Source organism: Eriocheir sinensis, unplaced genomic scaffold, assembly GCF_024679095.1.
Source record: "Eriocheir sinensis breed Jianghai 21 unplaced genomic scaffold, ASM2467909v1 Scaffold1304, whole genome shotgun sequence".
Taxonomy (NCBI): Eukaryota; Metazoa; Arthropoda; class Malacostraca; order Decapoda; family Varunidae; genus Eriocheir; species Eriocheir sinensis.
Genome location: NW_026110634.1, coordinates 38,616 through 60,000, shown reverse-complemented (window position 1 = coordinate 60,000; position 21,385 = coordinate 38,616). Strand labels below are relative to the sequence as shown.

The 21,385-nt window shown below is 46.9% G+C and overlaps 1 protein-coding gene across 1 annotated transcript; it reads left to right on the top strand.

Moving 5' to 3' along the window:
* The first annotated feature begins 12,273 nt into the window (after positions 1-12,273).
* On the top strand, positions 12,274-21,255 carry LOC126989807 (heparan sulfate 2-O-sulfotransferase pipe-like). Its single transcript, XM_050848417.1, has 8 exons — positions 12,274-12,401; positions 13,028-13,149; positions 16,935-17,123; positions 17,484-17,563; positions 17,718-17,874; positions 18,729-18,844; positions 19,611-19,765; positions 20,067-21,255. Exons 1-8 carry the CDS (start codon positions 12,314-12,316, stop codon positions 20,243-20,245), a joined length of 1,086 nt encoding a protein of 361 aa, XP_050704374.1. The 5' UTR covers positions 12,274-12,313; the 3' UTR covers positions 20,246-21,255.
* Positions 21,256-21,385: the final 130 nt, after the last annotated feature.

Below are 21,385 nucleotides of genomic sequence, written 5' to 3'. Positions count from 1 at the left end.
TCCACTTCCAGCTTAATTTTTTCTCCTTCCTTTCAATGATCTCTTCCGCCGGTGACGTCACGGCCGTAACCTCGGGACAAACACCAGTCGTATTACTCATATATTTCGCACAGTACTTAAGATGGTGGGAGTAAACAATTATTGAAGGGAGAAAATGCTCACTTCTTACCTAAAAGCGCCATTATTTTAAACGTATCGGGCTGCCATTACGACTATTTCCCAAGGCCGCGGAGAAGCTTGGCCAAGTTGTCACAGGTGACTTTACCATTCATGATGCTGAAGGCGTGTACAGCCATCACTAGGGTCACAAAACAGTCCCCAGCAACTTCAACGACAGGCTTTTCAAACAGGCGAACCGAGGCGAAGATTACACCTAGCCAATCAGCTCCCGTAGCTAACATCTCTTTCCCTCCACCCAGCCAATCAGCTAACATCACCCTCCTTCCACCCAGCCAATCAGCTCCCGTAGCTAACATCTCTTTCCCTCCACCCAGCCAATCAGCTCCCGTAGCTAACATCTCTTTCCCTCCACCCAGCCAATCAGCTAACATCACCCTCCTTCAACCCAGCCAATCAGCTCCCGTAGCTAACATCTCTTTCCCTCCACCCAGCCAATCAGCTCCCGTAGCTAACATCTCTTTCCCTCCACCCAGCCAATCAGCTCCCGTAGCTAACATCACCCTCCCTCCACCCAGCCAATCAGCTCCCGTAGCTAACATCACCCTCCTTCCACCCAGCCAATCAGCTCCCGTAGCTAACATCACCCTCCCTCCACCCAGCCAATCAGCTAACATCACCCTCCCTCCACCCAGCCAATCAGCTCCCGTAGCTAACATCACCCTCCCTCCACCCAGCCAATCAGCTAACATCACCCTCCTTCCACCCAGCCAATCAGCTCCCGTAGCTAACATCTCTTTCCCTCCACCCAGCCAATCAGCTAACATCACCCTCCTTCCACCCAGCCAATCAGCTCCCGTAGCTAACAACTCCTTCACTACACCCAGCCAATCAGCTAACATCACCCTCCTTCCACCCAGCCAATCAGCTCCCGTAGCTAACATCTCTTTCCCTCCACCCAGCCAATCAGCTCCCGTAGCTAACATCACCCTCCCTCCACCCAGCCAATCAGCTCCCGTAGCTAACATCACCCTCCCTCCACCCAGCCAATCAGCTCCCGTAGCTAACATCACCCTCCCTCCACCCAGCCAATCAGCTCCCGTAGCTAACATCACCCTCCCTCCACCCAGCCAATCAGCTCCCGTAGCTAACATCACCCTCCCTCCACCCAGCCAATCAGCTCCCGTAGCTAACATCACCCTCCCTCCACCCAGCCAATCAGCTCCCGTAGCTAACATCTCTTTCCCTCCACCCAGCCAATCAGCTCCCGTAGCTAACATCTCTTTCCCTCCACCCAGCCAATCAGCTCCCGTAGCTAACATCTCTTTCCCTCCACCCAGCCAATCAGCTAACATCACCCTCCCTCCACCCAGCCAATCAGCTCCCGTAGCTAACATCTCTTTCCCTCCACCCAGCCAATCAGCTCCCGTAGCTAACATCACCCTCCTTCCACCCAGCCAATCAGCTCCCGTAGCTAACATCTCTTTCCCTCCACCCAGCCAATCAGCTAACATCACCCTCCTTCCACCCAGCCAATCAGCTCCCGTAGCTAACATCTCTTTCCCTCCACCCAGCCAATCAGCTCCCGTAGCTAACATCACCCTCCTTCCACCCAGCCAATCAGCTCCCGTAGCTAACATCTCTTTCCCTCCACCCAGCCAATCAGCTAACATCACCCTCCTTCCACCCAGCCAATCAGCTCCCGTAGCTAACATCTCTTTCCCTCCACCCAGCCAATCAGCTAACATCACCCTCCCTCCACCCAGCCAATCAGCTCCCGTAGCTAACATCTCTTTCCCTCCACCCAGCCAATCAGCTAACATCACCCTCCCTCCACCCAGCCAATCAGCTCCCGTAGCTAACATCACCCTCCCTCCACCCAGTTAATCAGCTAACATCACCCGCCTTCCACCCAGCCAATCAGCTCCCATAGCTAACATCTCTTTCCCTCCACCCAGCCAATCAGCTAACATCACCCTCCTTCCACCCAGCCACTCAGCTCCCGTAGCTAACATCTCTTTCCCTCCACCCAGCCAATCAGCTAACATCACCCTCCTTCCACCCAGCCAATCAGCTCCCGTAGCTAACATCACCCTCCCTCCACCCAGCCAATCAGCTCCCGTAGCTAACATCACCCTCCCTCCACCCAGCCAATCAGCTCCCGTAGCTAACATCACCCTCCCTCCACCCAGCCAATCAGCTCCCGTAGCTAACATCTCTTTCCCTCCACCCAGCCAATCAGCTCCCGTAGCTAACATCTCTTTCCCTCCACCCAGCCAATCAGCTAACATCACCCTCCTTCCACCCAGCCAATCAGCTCCCGTAGCTAACATCTCTTTCCCTCCACCCAGCCAATCAGCTAACATCACCCTCCTTCCACCCAGCCAATCAGCTCCCGTAGCTAACATCACCCTCCCTCCACCCAGCCAATCAGCTAACATCTCTTTCCCTCCACCCAGCCACTCAGCTAACATCACCCTCCTTCCACCCAGCCAATCAGCTAACATCACCCTCCTTCCACCCAGCCAATCAGCTCCCGTAGCTAACATCACCCTCCCTCCACCCAGCCAATCAGCTCCCGTAGCTAACATCTCTTTCCCTCCACCCAGCCAATCAGCTAACATCACCCTCCTTCCACCCAGCCAATCAGCTAACATCACCCTCCTTCCACCCAGCCAATCAGCTCCCGTAGCTAACATCACCCTCCCTCCACCCAGCCAATCAGCTCCCGTAGCTAACATCTCTTTCCCTCCACCCAGCCAATCAGCTCCCGTAGCTAACATCTCTTTCCCTCCACCCAGCCAATCAGCTAACATCACCCTCCTTCCACCCAGCCAATCAGCTCCCGTAGCTAACATCTCTTTCCCTCCACCCAGCCAATCAGCTAACATCACCCTCCTTCCACCCAGCCACTCAGCTCCCGTAGCGATCTTCCGTACAAAAGGTGCAACTAGCTCTAGATTTCGCCCCATGCAATGTCAACTCCGAGCTCCCTAAAACGGCATATCTCAAACCGAGGTGATGTGGTAAATCTCGACCCTATGTAGGGTAAGAGAGAGGAAAAGGGTGACACCATCTCAAGAAATCGAAACCCCGTGCCTGATCCACGAGGCCAAGCGAGCCTCAGAACCTCTCACACACACACACACACACACACACACACACACACACACACACACAGGACTCGGGCAGCCACCACCACCTCTAGACTCGGGGGGGTGCAATAATAACTCCGAGCTACCCAAAAACAGTTTCCCCAAACCGAGGTGTAGTGCTGAATCTCGACATCCCCCTGTACACCACACCCACCCACGCCCACCCCAATCCAAGAAACAAATTCCCGAGCACCAAGCACGGGCAGAACTCATCGCCCAAGAGGCTGTGCTGCAGCACGCTGGAAGGCCAGCACCAACACATGCACGCACAGCACACCACTCTCGGGCACCACACCGTGACGCACGGCGCCTCTATGGCCACCACCAGACACTACCACGACCTCCTGGGGCTGGCGCGCGGCGCCACGCAGGAGGCGATAAGGAGGCAGTACCGGCGCCTCGCCCTCGCCGCCCACCCTGACAAGAACCCGCAGGACGTGGCGGCGGCCACGGCAAGGTTCCAGCAGCTGCAGCTGGCGGTGCAGACTCTCTGCGACACCGACTCAAGGGCCGCCACCACGACGGTGGCCCTCACCTACACGGACGTGGCGGCAAGGGCCAAGGAGGAACAAGGAGAGAAGAGGAAGGTGGAGGGAGGGAGGGAGGAGGAGGAGGAGGAGCAGAAGGAGAGTGGAGGCTGCGTAGGAGTGGAAGAGGGATTAGCTGAGACAGAGACGGAAAGGAGGGAGAAAGGAGAGGAAGAGAAAAAGGAGGAAGAGGAAGAGAAAGATGACGTAGCGACAAAGGCGGAGACCGCTCCTGCCGAAGGAGAGGCTGACGTGCAGCTGACGGTCACAGTGAGGAGCCCGTTCAAGTGTGCCGAGCACCTCGACAAACTCTTCGCCTGCGAGCAGTGCCGCAGCCGCCTGACTCCCAAGGAGTGGCGGCGGCGCTACCGGGAGCTGCGGAAGCATAAAGAGCAGCTGCTTGTCGAGCGGCGGGAACGAGTGCGGCAGCTCAACGCCGACAGGATTAAGGCCGAGGCCGAGGAGCTTCCCCCGCGGCCTCGCAAGATCAGGTTCAACCTGAAGGACGTCCCCAAACCCGTCAAGGACCGGGAGTTCCTGTACCGCCTCTACCAGAAGAGGAAAGGCGGCATGGTGCAGCAGTGGCGCCGCCGCCTCGCCGCGCTCAACAACAGCGAGGCGGCGTGGCGGCAGGAGCTGGACGCCCTGGCGGCCGAGCGAGGCTGGCGGGCCGAGGGCCTTGAGTACACGGAGCGGAGTGTACAGGAGGAGGGGTGGGGGGCAGAGGCCGAGGACGAAGATGGAGAGAAGGGAGGGAGGGAGTGCTTGGAAGGAAGGGGTGAGGAAGGGGAGGAAGAAAGGAAGGAGGAGAAACAGGGTGAGGAAGGGAAGGTGGATGAAGAAAGGGAGGAAAATGAACATAGAGAGGAAGGGAAGGTAGATGAAGAGAGTGAGAAGGAACAGAAGAAGGAGCGGGAGATGGAGGAGAAGGAGGAGCATGAGGAGAGTGGAGGCTGCGTAGGAGTGGGGAAGGGATTAGCTGTGACAGAGACAGACAGGAGTGAGGAAGGAGAGGAAGAGAAAAAGGAAGAAGAAAAAGAGAAGGAGGAAGAAAAAGATGACGTAGCCACAAAGGCGGAGACCGCTCCTGCCGAAGTTGAGGCTGACGTGCAGCTGACGGGCACAGAGGGGGAGCCGCCCTATCCCCTGGGCTGGGAGGAACCGGTGGCCCGGCTCAGGTGTGCTGAACACCTCGTCTACTTCAGCAACTGTGAGGAGTGCCTCAGCGGCATGACTGCCAAGGAGCGACAGATTCGCCTGCAGGAGCGGCGGGACCGTATCAGCGAGCGACATGTCGAGCGGCGGGACCGTATCAGCGAGCGACATGTCGAGCGGCGGGAACGACTGCAGCAGGTCAACGCCGACACGATCGCGGCCGATGGCAAGACGAAGAAGCGTAAGGGACGCAGGGCCCGGCGGCTACAGGCCAAGGCGGAGGAGGAGCTTTCCCGGCGGCCTCGTAAGATCAGATTCAACCTGAAGGACGTCCCCAAACCCGTCAAAAACCGGGTATAAGGCGTTGTTTCGTTGTGTGTTGACTAGCTGTATTGGGAAGTTATTGAAGGGACGTCTTAGGAAGAGTTATAGACAGAATGACAATGCTTGCGTCATACTCCGTTGCGCTTGACTGCTGTTGCTGATATCCGCTTCTCCTGTTGCTGTCATAATGCGTGGTGGTGCGTAAAAGTTTTCCAATATCTGGGATTCCAAGTTTACCTTACATTACACACATACGCAGAAGAGTTAGCTTCGTTAAAGTATTACCTATTTGCGAAACTGTAAAGTGGTTGGGAGAATTAGGTAAGAAGTAAGGAGATAAGGAAGGGGCGTGATTTCAAGTAATTTCAGCTCGTTCTATCTGAAGATAATGTAGTTCAAGACATAACAGAAGGGAAGGAATAGCGTTTCTTCCTTTGCCCTCACCCCGCTGAAACAAATTAATAGAATGCCTCAGGAAAAGAAAAAAGAAGAGGTAGTAGTAGTAATAACAGTATTAGTAGTAGTAGCAGGAGGAGGGGGAGGTCGTGAAGGAGACGCTAGATTTCAAGGCTACAAAGTCAAGGCGGCCACTGCAGTTTCCATCGGCGTGTTTGAGAGCGTAAAATGACGACGGTGAAATATGGATCAGCCCACGCATCACACAGGGGCAACGTCCGAGGGTGGCGAGGTGGTGGTGCCGGTGTTATTCTCGTCCAGTAGAAGGGAGGAGTGGGTAACGTTCGACAGCTGCAGGAGAAGGAGGGGAAGAAGAGGAAGAGGAGGAGGAGAAAGAGTGAGAATGACTAAGCAGCGCGTATGGAAGGAAAGAATGTGTACAGACGACCTCTCTCTCTCTCTCTCTCTCTCTCTCTCTCTCTCTCTCTCTCTCTCTCGTGTGTGTGTGTGTGTGTGTGTGTGTGTGACCCAAAGAGAAGGAAGTGCTTGGTAATGGTGTGTTGTGTGTCCTGTTTCTCTCCTCCCACAAACTCCTCTCTTCCTCTCCCCCATCCCCTTCCTCCACCTCCATTTCCTTTTCCTCGTTTCCCACTGCTCTACCGAGACTGGAAGGCCACTAGTTCACGCTAACCACACGGCAGCTTCGTAATGAGGGTGTCAGCGTTCCCTCATTACCCAAGAAGATTTACATGTAGCCATAGAACATAATTATTAACCTCATTTTCACCGACTCGCTTTTTTGCTGTCTGGTTCATGGATGGCGTTTGGTCTTTAAGCTCATGGTCGTAGGCGTTATAGGTCTGCAAGCTCGTCTACTCAAAATCTAATAATACTTTGGTCTGCTCACACGCTTTCGGCTCTCACGGCAACTCTTCGAAGGCCACAAAGAGGATTATCGTCGGGTTCTCATGAGTGCTTTTCACATTAATGGTGCAGAAGCCTTGTCAAGCTCTCACTCTAGGCTCATTAAACTACCCATGGGCATACCCTCAACCTCTACGAAAGTCTTATATCAAATGTGGATGTGGGTGTGAGTCCCAAAATATTTCAGAATACGTAATGCCATTTGACTCTCCATCTCTTGCTTTTGGGTCTCATTATCTCACAAACCTCTATTTTTTTCATCGTTATCGCTCACGTATACTTTTCTCTCTCTTACTTCTCATATATCTTCTCTGTACTTTATCATTCCACAAGCTTTCACTCCTTCTTGATCTTCCTCTTCTTCATCTCCTTCGTCATCCTCCTCCTTTCGGTTTTCTCTCTCCCACACACCCATACTGTACAGTCTCCCACCCAGACGGTCATCGCCACATTTCTCACGTACTCCCTTCTTTGTCTTTGTTTTCCTTGCCATCTTGTCTCCTTCCTTCTATTCTTCCATTATTATAATCCTCCCTTATCTTGTTGTTTAGACTCAAATGTAACTTTCTCATAATGCCTTTCTCTTTCTCGTCCTTCCTGTTTTCTGTCTTTCCACTCGCCCCCAATATCTAGTTTATCTTTTTCGTCTCTTAAAACTCAAGTATACCTTTATCTTGGTCTTTCTCATCCATTGGTATCTCTTAATCAAATGTAACTTCTCTGTGTCTTTCTCCTTTTCCTCCTTCCTCCCTGTTTTCTGTTTTTCCGCTCGCCCCCAATATCTGGTTTATCTTTTTCGTCTCTAAAACTCAAGTATACCTTTATCTTAGTCTTTCTCATCCATTGGTATCTCTTAATCAAATGTAACTTTATGTCTTTCTCCTTTTCCTCCTTCCTCCCTGTTTTCTGTCTTTCCACTCGCTCCCAATATCTAGTTTATCTTTTTCGTCTCTTAAAACTCAAGTATACCTTTATCTTAGTCTTTCTCATCCATTGGTATCTCTTAATCAAATGTAACTTCTCTATGTCTTCCTCCTTTTCCTCCTTCCTCTCTGCTTTCTGTCTATATACTCGCCCCAATCAATAGTTTCTTTCCCCCCTAAAACTCAAATAAACGTTTCTCTTTGCCTTTCTCATCCATTGGCTTGTACTTCCTCTTCCTCATCGGCAGCCTCCTCTTCCTCCTCGACATCCTTTTGTGTGTGTGTGTGTGTGTGTGTGTGTGTGTCACTGTGTCCCGTTGGAGTGTTGTCAGTACCCACACTCGTTCCCACGTACACAGACCGTTCAGTCGTGCGGCCAGGCCTAATACTGATGCTGCTGCTGCTGCTGGTCCGTTCTCTTCTTAATTGAGTTTCGACCATCACCCTTCTGTCTCCGCCATGGTGTTGATGAAGCGGCTACTACAGTACTACTACAACAACTACTACTACTACTACAACTACTGTTCGTACTACTACTACTACTACTACTACTACTACTACTACTACTACTACTTACTTCCTCCTCTTCGTCTTCGTCATCTGCCATCATTAGAACCATTACTACTATTACTACCTCTACTTTTATTGCTTATTGTTGTAGTTTTGTTGTTCTTGTAGTTCATCTCCTTCTCCTCTTTCTTCTTCTTCCTCTTGTTTTTGTTCTTCTTGTCCTCCTACTTATTATACCACCACCACTACCCCTCCTCCCCCTACTACTACTACTACTACTACTACTACTACTACTACTACTACCACTACTACAGCTACTACTAACCACCAGCTGACTGACCTACATTGCTTTCTTTACTCTGCATACATCGGCCCGCAGTCCACTATTTCACGCCGCCCTTTGAGATAATTGCATGAGACACGTTCTTAATGGAATCCAATACGTCTTCCTAGGGCCAGTGTCTTCCGGTGCGACAAATATGTATCAGCATTCTACGATAATTGCCTGATTGAGCCATTATGTATAATTACGCTATTTGTCGGGTTGTTTTTACTCCCACCTATAATTATTTTGTTTACTTTGAGCTTTCTCTATGTGTGTGTGTGTGTGTGTGTGTGTGTGTGTGTGTGTGTAGGTCATCCTTGTACATCGTTATTTCGTAATTTATCTAAGTTTGCTTTTAGTAATGTTAGAACCTGCTTTTCCATACTAAATTCCAGCTTATAACAAAAATTCCCTGTCACAAATACCATGAACACAAAAAAGTAGTATTGTTGTGGAGAAGAATCCATTTTTTGTCATTCGTGAACTTAGTAATTTCATTCATCATTTCGCAGCGTCACTCACTTTAGCTGTTCCACAATTTTTTGACGCTGTAAGAACTTCTAAAAATAGTCGTTAGGGAAGACCTGTACCTGTGTTTTCTTTTTCCTTTTTATGACCCAGCAGGAGGTTACGTTGCAGTCACCTCGGGGTCGCGCGTGAGTGGAAAAGTAACTGGTATTAACTGAACCGGCGATCGACCAAGACTCTGTGACTGTGACTGGAGGGGGAGAAGGAAGGAGGAGGAAGAGGAGGAGACAGTTTAAAGTTACGGAGCGTCACCCAGCGAAGTGTAACAGGGGACGTGCTACTACTGAGAGAGAGAGAGAGAGAGAGAGAGAGAGAGAGAGAGAGAGAGAGAGAGAGAGAGAGAGAGAGAACAAAATAGAAGTAGAAAGCTATGATATGGGAATAAATAAGACAATTGAAGTAATAGCAGTAGGAGGAGAGAGAGAGAGAGAGAGAGAGAGAGAGAGAGAGAGAGAGAGAGCATAATGAGAACGAGAACAAAAGAAAAGTAGAAAGCTATGATATGGGAATAAATAAGACAGTTGACGCAATAGCAGTAGAGAGAGAGAGAGAGAGAGAGAGAGAGAGAGAGAGAGAGAGGGGAAAGTTATCTGTATAGTAGGGAAAGCACAGCAATATAGCGGGAAAAAGAGAAAACCAACTCTCAGGGAACTATCTTTAGGGGAAACTTGGGGGAAAACAAAACACCTCAGACCACAGGCAAACCAAGAAACCAGTTAGTGCTAGAAAGTGCGTACAATACACCAGCATGAGCACTCAACATCCGGTAGGGGCAGGGGTAGCAGGGGGACTTCAAAGTTCGTTTTGCTCCACTTGTGTTCCAAGGTGTCCTCCACCACGCGCCATGCATCATGAAGTCACGCGCTTCCGTCGTATTCTCTGATGTGATCACGGCCAGAGTCTAAAGCATGACTTTACACCTGGCAATTCGCGGCTGGCAATACAGGCGCGGCAGCATTTTTGGTCTGGGTCTGGGTCTGGGAGAACTCGCGGCAAGTTCTCTGCAGCTGAGCGTGTTTGTCTTGTATTGCCGACTGGCGGCTGAGTACAACACGTCGGCGCCAATAAAACAAGAAAATTAATGGCATACAGACAACAAGATTTGGAGCCGGGAGGGCGAGGTGGCATTACTAGAAGAAGTAAGTCAGCATAGATACTTGTGGGACCCAAAAGATAAGCTGTATGAGAAGCTGAACAACTTTTGAGAGAAAGGCAGCAACATTACGAGAAATGTTTATCTCTTTGCGAGATATCGTATTCATACCGTCAGCGCCTCAGTTCGCCCGTTTGAAAAGCCTCTCGTTGTAGTTGCTGAGCTTTTCATGGATCGACTGTTTTCTGATCCTAGTGAGAGTTCCACACGACTCTTGCACCCTGGACTGGAAAATCACCCCACGGAAACCGGTTAATATCCTCTGTGGCCTTGGAAAATAATCGTAATGGGAGCAAGATAGTTTAAGAACATGGACTTACTCTTAACCGTGTACCAGCGACGGGCCAAATTTGTGGCTTTACCGTGTACCAGCGACGGGCCAAATTTGTGGCTTTACCGTGTACCAGCGACGGGCCAAATTTGTGGCTTTACCGTGTACCAGCGACGGGCCAAATTTTTTCCATGATATAAACCCCCCAAAATAGACGATGCATAAACTGATCACAAATGCGTTGACATACATTATGAAATGGTTTGCGTGAGTGATGATTTTTTCTCATTATTCTCGCTTAGAGGGGCCTTTAAGAAACATGATCCCCGCAGTTACCGGGTTAAATATCGACCCTCAAGTACACACATTTGGCAAGGCTTTCGTAAGATGTCCGGGTATCTCCATGGGTAGTTTCATGACCCCGATGGTAGACTGACCCTTCTCTTATACCATGACCCTAAAAAATACACTCATTAGAACCCGATTGATATCTTTTTGGGCCTTTGAAAATTGTTGATGTGAGGCGGAAACTTCTGAGAATACCTCCCTACGTAATGTCATATAGGGCTTCATGGTTTGTTTCGCTAGCCATCACCGGGGGACACGACCTTGGCGAGGGCGGTGGCAGGGGCGGCAGAAAGGACAGAGGGTTTAGGAAAGGTTAATTGGACCCCCGACTGACTGACTGACCATGGCGCCTAGTTAAGTGTTGGCTGCCCGGTTTGTTAGGTTTGTTAGCAAGGTTTAAATTACTATCGCTTCGTGTGATGATATGTTTCCTTTTATTTTATTTTTCTTCTATTTCTTCTTTTATTTCTTCCTCTTCTTCTACTTCTATTTCTTCTTCCTCTTCTTCTACTTCTTTTATTCTTCTTCGCTTTGTTGTTGCTGTCATTATTTATTTGTTTATTTCTTTATTATTTTTAGACAGTTTCGCGGCCCTCATACACTTTCAATACATATCCAGGAATTGAATATTTATCTTCTGCATACATTACCATAAAATACATTACAATTTACTTATATATATATATATCCATGTATCATACCCTTTTTTTATGCATTTATTCTATCATTCATTATTATTAGAGGTTGGTGGGGGCGTAACTTAGCATAGTCATCCCTTCATCTGCATACACCACTCCCTTTATTAAAACGTTTTGTCCCTACCAGTGGCCCAAGGAACTCTTCACACGTGCCGCCCGTCTGATTAACACTTCCGTCCCTTCCCTCCCGCATCATCACTGTTATTAAGGGAGTGTCGGCGAGATAATTACAGCACCAGATGGTCGGATGAAATGTCACTCCCCGGGAAGATTAAAGAGAATAGCCATTGTTGTGTTCCGTCTCGAGAGGGCGGACGGAACACCTTATTAAATTTTATGTATTACTTCCTCGTCTGCTATTTTTCCCCCTTTTTACTTATGGTAGTGCGAATATATTTCTTTAACAACGTCGTTCACTTTGAAATGGTAATTAGTTTTTAATACTATCTATCTTGTAGCTACCACGGCCACGTTCAGCTATATCATTTGTCCCTAACTTTACCTTACGTACCTTACCTATCCTAAAAGTCATTCGAATACTATTAATGATGGTAATTATGCAAGATATTAAACCTACACTGAATGAACTACACATCTTTATACGTAACGTGCGTCTGTCTGATTATTCTAAAGAGTGAAATCAAACGCAAAATAAAACAACCAAAACTCTTATTCACGTATTTCACTCAGATGGCAAGAGAAATGTGCCCACCCCTACCTTTCCCTACCTAATGAACAGGTGACAAAAAGAAGACGAAAAATAAGAATATAAATAACACACATGCACGTATTTCCTTCACTACCAAAGAGAAACGTACCTACCCCTACCTTTCCCTACCTGGCCTAATGAGCACAGGTGTTGGCGTGAGTGTGTCCGGAGCAGCAGGTGGTGACAGGTGTACGTGTTGTCTTGCAGGGTGAGCGAGCTGCTGGCGGTGGTGAGCCTCACGTCCACCTGTATGCTCTTCCTCCACACCAGCAACCTGCAAAGTCAGCTGGCCGTCTACACCAACCAGCTGGACGCTCCCTCGTCAGGCTTCCCACAAGGTGACTATCCGAATCCATTGCTTTGTTTACAGTGACGTGATTGGTTGATTGGTTAGTTAGTTTTGTTTATGAGTTGATTGGTTGATTGCTTGGTTTAGTTTCGTTTGAGTTGATTGGTTGATTGTTGTCACTAATACGTAGCTTATTAAATACTCACTGATAAACCGTAACTCCTTCCGTTTTTATTCTATCATTATTTTTGTTTATTATTATTGTTGTTATTCAGTGATTTTTTTATGCTAAGGGAGAGAGACCAAGGGCAGAAGAAATGGCTCGTAAAAAAGGAAAATTTGCTAATATAAACAGAAAATGGCAGGAAGAGAATAGGTATAGTTTTTAAGCTTCATATAGGCATTGTTATTATTACTACTACTACTACTACTACTATTACTACTACTACTACTACCACCACCACCACTACTACCACCAACAGCACTACTACCACTATCACTACTACTGTTTTGACCCCTTCTTCAACCACTACTGAGGGTAAAGTTGAGGCATACACTAAAGCAGCGCGTAGCCTCGGTGCTCATCTACGTCACAGTACCCCTCGACTGATATACTACTACTTTATATAACGCCTCGAAAATCTACAAGAACTCGTGTCATCCACCTCCCCGCAGGGCACTCCGAGGCGTACACCAGCGGAGTCTCAGAGGGACACAGCATCCGGGAGAGAGGGAAGGACGGGGGACACAGATCCTCCAGCCGGTACAAGCAGTATGACCTTGAAAAGTTCAGACAAGTGAGTGACCTACTGTTTTATTTTTTGTATGTAGGGCACCCTTTATGATTTCTCAAGTGTGTTTTCTTGTGGTTTATTTTACTTACTTTACTTGCTTACTTCCTTGCTTTCTTACTTGTTTGTGTCTCCGTGAGTGTGTTTGTTTAGTTTACACCTTCGTTTGTATGTATAAGCTGAAGGAATTTAAGAAGGACTATTAAGGGGGTACCGTGCTGCAGCTATGAAAATCTCCGTAAAAAAAATCAAACCAAAAATAGACATACGAATAAAAATAAAAAAAAAGAAACGTGATCGAAAACAAACAAGCCCTTGACCTACTTCCGTTACTGAAAAAAAAAAAAAAAAACATCAAAACAGTCTCACGGATGATTAGTACAAAAAAGAGTGCGGAAGAAGCAATCAGCTCATTCACTCACGCTCCGTTTGTCGTCAGCGGTGATTACACATCTGACTGCTGCCTGACCGCGTCCACACGGCCAAGGCCAGCGGTCATGGCAGTCACGCGCGACCATGCGACACACACACACACACACACACAGAGAGAGAGAGAGAGAGAGAGAGAGAGAGAGAGAGATGGATTGATTGATATTTTATTTACCACCCTAATACCAATACAACTTCTTCACTCCTTCCTGCTTTGTCATATGCTCAAACTAACAATTATTTTTCCTTGCTTCTCTTCTTTCCCTCGCCCTGCCCTGCTTTTACCTACTCAAATCCACAAACAATCACACACTTCATATCCAATGGCCCAACAAAAAAATACTACATCTGATTAACAATTAAATAAAAAACATCAAACCACACAACGTATTCTGCTTCTCCACCTAAAAATACTCCCTCACCACCACCTGTTTCTTTGCATGTGTCAAGATCTACATTTCCCTCTGTCAACGCTCTAAAAAATATAAGTATGCGTTTTGTGGTCACTCCTCAAGCTGCTGTTAACTCCTCCACATGTTTTACGGTGTAGTGACAGCCGGCAAGATATATAGTCATGTCACACGTCGCCAACCTACTCACTTCTAACTGTACCTCACATGACGGGGGGATGCTCATGTTACGCCGTCCGCTGGGTACCAATACTCATCTCTACTCGTGTATGTGCCTAGAATCGGACTTACTATATAGAGCGGGGTCCACAGGGCAATAATTAGTAATACTGTTCATCTCTATCATATATCCTAATCCAGCATTGAAATCTCTTATCTTTTTAGTCAATATCAGCTGTGCGTCAGTATGAGTCATGCGCACTGTTGCCAGATTATCGTACCCAGAGCCTCGTATTTACCGGTTTCTGAGCCATAGCCATTGCCCCCAAAACACCAATAATTAACTATTTTTACGATAACTATATGTGAAGGCAGTTATTGGGGTCGAGGAGGCAGTTTTTGGGTCGGAAATCGGCAAACATATGAGACAGAGTACGACAATCTGGCAACGTTGGTCATGCGTCTATTCAGGTATCGAGTTCTCCGGTCTCCCACGCCTTGACACGCCTTGACAAATCAGTCCAGAGATTCCTCGCAGCAAAGAAGTTAAATGATTAAAGCCTATATTGCTGCCCGGACAAGACTCCACCTGACTCCAGGGGCTCAAACTAACCATCGGGGAACATGCTAGTTTATCCGTTACTTCATCCCCACTTCTACCATAACCCCCGATTGAGTCCCCATACAGTTGCCCTTCCCTTTATCAGTGCCCTTCAATCCTCAACTCTCCATTTTGTTCTCCCCTCCCGTTTCGTTTTCCTTTCCTCCTACTCTTTCCTCTTCTCTCGCTTCTTCCTCCACTTCTTCCTCTACCCACTCTTTCTTTGCTCTCACATTTTCCTCCTCTCCTCTCCTTTCACCTCCTGCTCTTTCCTCTTCTCCTCTCGCTTCTTCCTCCACTTCTTTCACTTCCTCCTCCTCTACCCACTCTTTCTTTTCTCTCACATTTTCCTCCTCTCCTCTCCTTCCACCTCCTGCTCCTCCTCTTGTCTCCTCTCTTCCCTAACTCCCACATACTCACACACGAATCCACACATGCAACCCCCTCATTGTAGTACTCTTCATGTATGTTTATATACTCCTCTCGCTCCCTCTCCTACGCATCAGTACCCACTTTGCCCTGAGGCGTACCCATAAATTGTACGCTCTTACTATGATATCCTGTCTCCCGCGTAACCACACTTCCGTTATACCCTCCACTGCGCGGCTACCCACTCCACCCCCTCCACACACACATACTGCGACCTATTGTAATCGTTTAGGGTTTTGTTAGGGTTAAGTTTAGAGCATTTTCAAACACACGACAGCTAACAACTTGTGGCATAAATCAACAGAGACCTCACTTAGTTATATTGATAGTCTCATGAGAAGGGAAGCATATATGATTTCCCTGAGGACTGACGTATGGTAAAGGGGCTCTCACACATTCCCGGTCCCGGTCGCGAGCGTCCCCGATGACTCCCGATAAGCCGATCGGGGCCTGACCGCCGACAAAATAGGCAATAATCCCCGGACCGGCGGCTTACCGCCGGTAAGCCGGCGGTTTACCGGCGGTAGACCGGCGACCATATACGATTTTCGATTTCACCGACCGGCGACTGCAGCAGGTCAGTCGGCGGTAGACCGCCGGCCTACCGGCGGCAGACCGCCGGTCTACCGGCGGCAGACCTGCTGCACATCGACGAGCAAACACTTTCTTTGCATTTTCATATATTTATAATTACCTCGTAAATAGCTTCATACCTAAATTCATTCGTGTGCATAAAACACTCTCTCTCTCTCTCTCTCTCTCTCTCTCTCTCTCTCTCTCTCTCTCTCTCTCTCTCTCTCTCTCTCTCTCTCTCTCTCTCTCTCTCTCTCTCTCTCTCCTTTCACCCATTCCTCTTCCTCCTTTTTTCATCTCTTCCACCTCTCTCCTTCCTTCCTCACTCTCCTCCATCCCTCCTCTCTTCCCTCACTCCCTCTCTCCTCACCTCGCACTCCTGTTCCTTCCATTCCTTTCCCTTCTGTCTGTCTGTCTCTGTCTCTCTCTCTCTCTCTCTCTCTCTCTCTCTCTCTCTCTCTCTCTCTCTCTATCTATCTATCTATCTATCTATCTATCTATCTCTATCTATCTATATCTATATCTATCTATATACATATATATATATATATATATATATATATATATATATATGTATATATTTATTTCTCTCTCTCTCTCTCTCTCTCTCTCTCTTTCACCCATTCCTCTTCCTCCTTTATCGCATCTCCCTCTCTCTCTTCATCCCTCGCTCCTACCTGTTCCTCTTCGTTTTCCTCCTTCCTCCCTCGCTAATCCCCAGGTCAGACACAGGTGTTCACTCGCGGTCGACCGCCGGTCTACCGGCGGTCTGCCGCCGGTCTGCCGTGGGTGTCGGCGGCTGACCGCCGGTCGACCGGCGACATTTTTCCACACCGCCGGTCGACCGGGCGCATCGCCGATATCTTTGAAAATTTTAAAGTTGACCGGCGGTGGTCGGCTGCGTCTACGGTCCTCAGGGTCGACCGGCGGTCTGCCGCCGACAATCCCCGATCTTACAGCCGGTCGCCGGTCGGGAGTCATCGGGGACGGTCGCGACCGGGACCGGGAATGTGTGAGAGCCCCTTAACTGTTCGGGGTTTTGTTAGGCTAGTTTAGGCCAGGATCATAAAACTGTCCATAAAATCCCCAGCTACTTACAGCCTACAGGAGCCATTTCAGACAAGCTAACCGAGGTGCTGATATGTTTAAAAATGCTTTATAACACATCTTCCCCTTCCCCCTCTCTTCAGCTTGACCCCATGAGCCTCAACAACACCGTCCACCACAACAAGATGACGCTGATGTTCAACAGGGTGCCCAAGGTGGGGAGTCAGAGCACCATGGAGCTCCTACGAACCCTCTCCTACAAGAACGGCTTCACCTTCCACAAGGATCGCCCGCAGAAAGTCGAGAATATCAAGTTGACGCCCAGAGAACAGGTGAATGACGGGGTCAATTACTTTGTGGCAGAGGTCAATTATTTGGTTTCCTTTCTACAACAATATAAATAGGTCGTACACCATATATCAATCAATTATTACTAGCTCTGTAAATTTCTTTTTTATGCATTTATATATTTTTGTAAGTGGCTTTTTTTTATAATTATTCATAGTGGCAGTAGTAGTAGTAGTAGTAATAGCAGTAGTAGTAGTAGTAGTAGTAATAGCAGTAGTAGTAGTAGTAGTAGTAATAGCAGTAGTAGTAGTAGTAGTAGTAGTAGTAGTAGTAGTAGTAGTAGAAGGAGGAGGAGGAAGAGTATTGACAGTAGCAGTAACAACATAATGGTCTCATGTCCCCAGAAACGGCTGGTTCAACTCGTGGACGTTTTCAGGCCGCCTTCAGTCTACGTCAAACACGTCTGCTACATCAACTTTACCACGTGAGTCACCGGCCACCTTTTCCTTCACTCTTCCTGCTTATGCCAACAATTCTTCTTCAATACCTTTCTTCTTTCCTTCACTCCATCATGTCTTTCCCCTCCTGTTTTTCCTTACTCTTACTAACTATTTAAACCCTCCTTTTCTCTCCCTCAGGTTCAAATTAACCCAGCCCATCTACGTCAACATGGTGAGGGACCCGGTGGAGCGTGTCATCTCGTGGTATTACTACGTGCGCGCGCCCTGGTACTTCGTGGAGCGCAAGCAGGCCTTCCCCGAGCTGCCGCTGCCCTCCCCCGCCTGGCTCAGAAAGGTAGGAAGGAGGGAGCGAGTTAAAAGGAAGATTGATTGATAGGATAGTTTAAGGTAGGAAGGAGGGAGGGAGTTAAAAGGAAGATTGATTGAATGATAGTTTAAAGTAGGGAGGATCAAGGGAGGTGAATGATAGTTTAAAGTAGGGAGGATCAAGGGAGGGAGTTAATAGGAAGATTGATTGATTGAAGGTTAAGGTAGAAAGGAGGGAGGGAGTTAAATGGAAGATTGATTGATTGATAGTTTATTGTTGCAGGTATAAGATAAAATATAGTGGAAATAAAGAATAGGTTGGAAGGAGCATTAAAGAAAGGGCTATTTATGTCTTTCTTTCCATTTTTTTATTTTTAATTGATGTAGGAAGAAACACTAAATAACCAAAGAAAGGGCCATTGATGTCTTTTCACTACCTGCTTTTATTTTTTTTACATATATTTTTTGAGGGATTTTTTTTACTTGCTTTATCATTACAGTGTATGCATTTGTGGTTGACCTTATTTAGTACTATATCAGTTGTCTTTAACCTTGACATTTTAACTTTTTGCTTTGGTCTTCTTTTCTCCTCTTCAAATTTCTTATTGTATACTTGTCTTTTGTCCCATCAGTTATTCATTCAGTTTCTTTCTCACTTATATTTACCCTTAACATGTAGGACAGACTGTAAGCAACTCCCTATTACATTCCATCTATATCTCCTATCTTTCGGCCACTCCTCTAGACTCTTTTGTAGGAGCAGTGAATAGCGGGCTTTTTTTCATTAGTTTCCTATTTTTTTTGCCCTTGAACTGTTTCCTCTACTGTAAAAAAAAAAGAATCTATGCCTCTTGCTCATCATGCCTCCACCTCCTCACACAGGACTATGAAACGTGTGTGCGGACTGGGGACCGGGAGTGCCAGTACAATGAAGGGGGCGAACGGCCAGACTTCGCCCAGCTTACTGAGTTCTTCTGTGGCCAAGACCCACAGTGCACGTACGTAATGACCTGCATGTGTGTGTATTTACCTAGTTGTATTTACCTAGTCGTAGTTTTACAGGGCCTGGGCTTATGCTCGTGTGGCCCCGTCTCCATATCTGTAGCTATTTGTCCAGCTTTTCCTTAAAGTTGTGCACACTCTTCGCTGATACTACATCCTCACTTAGTCTGTTCCAAACCTCTATGTTTCTTTGCGGGAAGCTATATTTCTTCGTCTCTCAGCCATCTTCCTTTTCTCAATTTTTTACTGTGTGTGTGTGTGTGTGTGTGTGTGTGCCAAAGATCCAGCCCCTTGCTTCATAGGGTAGGGAAGATGAATTCATTAATATATTCTAGCTCTAGTGAGGGTGTACTTAGAATCTGGGTGATAATCCTATAGATAAGTTCATCTAGGGTTGTGATATAATTATTCATTGACTAATAGAATTCAGTGGTTTTTTTTCAGATTTATAACAAACCCATTCAAGTCAGTTCAGTTAGAAAATCAATTATATAACTCTACCTGAGATTGTATAATTTGTACATAAGTATCATTTAGTTTAGCTTTTCTATTGGGCAGAAAAGTAAAGATCTTTAGTTATATGGTGCTACAGAGAGATACAATACCTCACTGGAAAAAAAAAAAGATCCAGCCCTTAATTAGACTTTTAAACTCCTGACACCACACCTTGCCATCGAACCCTCATCTCACAAGCTTAAAATGCATTCCACAAGCCCCTGATCACCACACCAAGCATTTATTACCCTGATGTGTGGCTTGCAGGGGCTTCAACACCCAGTACGCACTGCAGAAGGCCAAGGAGAATGTGGAGAGGAACTATGCCGTGGTGGGGGTGCTGGAGAACATCAACATGACCCTCACTGTCCTGGAACACTATGTACCAAAGTTCTTCAAAGGGGCAAAAGAGGTGTACTGGAGTGAGTGTGCATTGCTGTGTTTTTATTTTGTTTCTTTGGCTGCCATATCATAAAGAGACATGTACGTACTGCCCTCTTCAGATAGTATACAACTGGGGGGGCAGACAGTTAAAATATTGAGGAAAAAGGTCCATTCTGTAGTTTTATATTGAATTAGGTTTGCTCTTTTTGACAGTGCCCCTTTTTTTCTGATAGTATGCAGTTAGAGGTAAATAGGGTTGAAAACTAATAAAATATTTTTTGATTCCAGTACAGCTTATGTATTTATTTAGTTGTCATTGTGTTTTCTCAATACTTTCAGATGAAGTTCAGAAGTTCTCCAAGGTGAACCGGAACATTTACAAGCCACAGGTTGCAGAGAAGGTGAAGGATATAGTGAGGAAAAACTTCACCAGGGAGATGGAGTTTTATGAGTTCTGCAGAAGACGTCTGTACATGCAGTACGCAGCACTCAAGCTTCCAGAGCAGGAGTGGGAGTGAGCCTCGTCCAGGGCTGGCCAGGAGTGTCTCCAGTGATATACAGTGTGATACAAATGGTGTTCTGGGCAAAGCAAGCATCAGTGACAGTGACAGCAGGGAGCATTTTCTCACTCCTGTTGTGTTAGGGGGATCTATTGTTTTCTGGCAAGTTTTCCTGTTTAGTTTCCCCTTGATCTTACTGTTCCCCTCAGCCCAGCCACTCAGTCATCTATAGAAGAGCAGATGCCTATCCAGGACAACAGTATAATGCAGTATCCTCACCTTTTTATATTATAATTTCACAAACAATGAATCTCAGTTTTCATCAAACAATCATCATAAAACTTGAGGTACCTGCATTACTACCATACAGCACTGGTTATATGGTTGTGGTTGACCTCAAACAAAATGTGATTGTACCTCATCATGTTGTTACCAAGCTGCGTTGCTATGAAGGGCATGCAGCATCACGTGGATGCTGCATGCCAGACTGTTTATCAGGTCACTGTGCCTTAGCAGGTTTAAGGTACATTTTATTGTTATATATGTACTTGTTATGTAATAGGACTTAGTCTCCATTTTTATCATGGGAACAAACACATTCCAGCTTGTTAAGTGACGATTACGACTTGATTTAGGCGTAACATTTATCTCTGCATCTTTTTGTACATATTCCATAGGGTTGGAACATTTATTTCTCTCGCACATTTCATTGTATTTATACACATTGTGTCAGTTTCATGAATATCTCTAGGTTGTTGTATTCAAATGCTTTAAAAGTATGTCTGTCTCCTATATGTATATTTATGTAAGCTAAATATTATCTATGTACTTCGTGTGTCATCTGTTTATTTATTTGTTTCGCAACGGTGAGCTATATGTATACTTTCCCTAATGGGTGACCCTGATGTGTAGCTCATGTGCCTTAAAAATGATGTGTTCATTGGTTTAGTGAGCCATGTACATCTGTAGTGCTGGCTTTGTCTATAATGTTTTGATGGTAAAGATTGGCTCATGCCACCACATACTCATTTAATAATTTTTGTTTGCCTTTTCCATTTCTTAACTTCAGGAATACCAAGTTGTGATGCTTGGCTTGGCTACAAAAGAGGAGAGTGCAAGGATCATTCAGCTAAAGAGCGTGGTAAGGGCCGTTTGCTA

Coding starts and splice junctions, on each gene's coding strand:
- LOC126989807 (XM_050848417.1), top strand. CDS start 12,314: ATGCTCTTCCTCCACACCAGCAACCTGCAAAGTCAGCTGGCCGTCTAC. Junction 12,402..13,027: donor CTCGTCAGGCTTCCCACAAG/GTGACTATCCGA, acceptor ACCTCCCCGCAG/GGCACTCCGAGGCGTACACC. Junction 17,875..18,728: donor CCCCCGCCTGGCTCAGAAAG/GTAGGAAGGAGG, acceptor CTCCTCACACAG/GACTATGAAACGTGTGTGCG.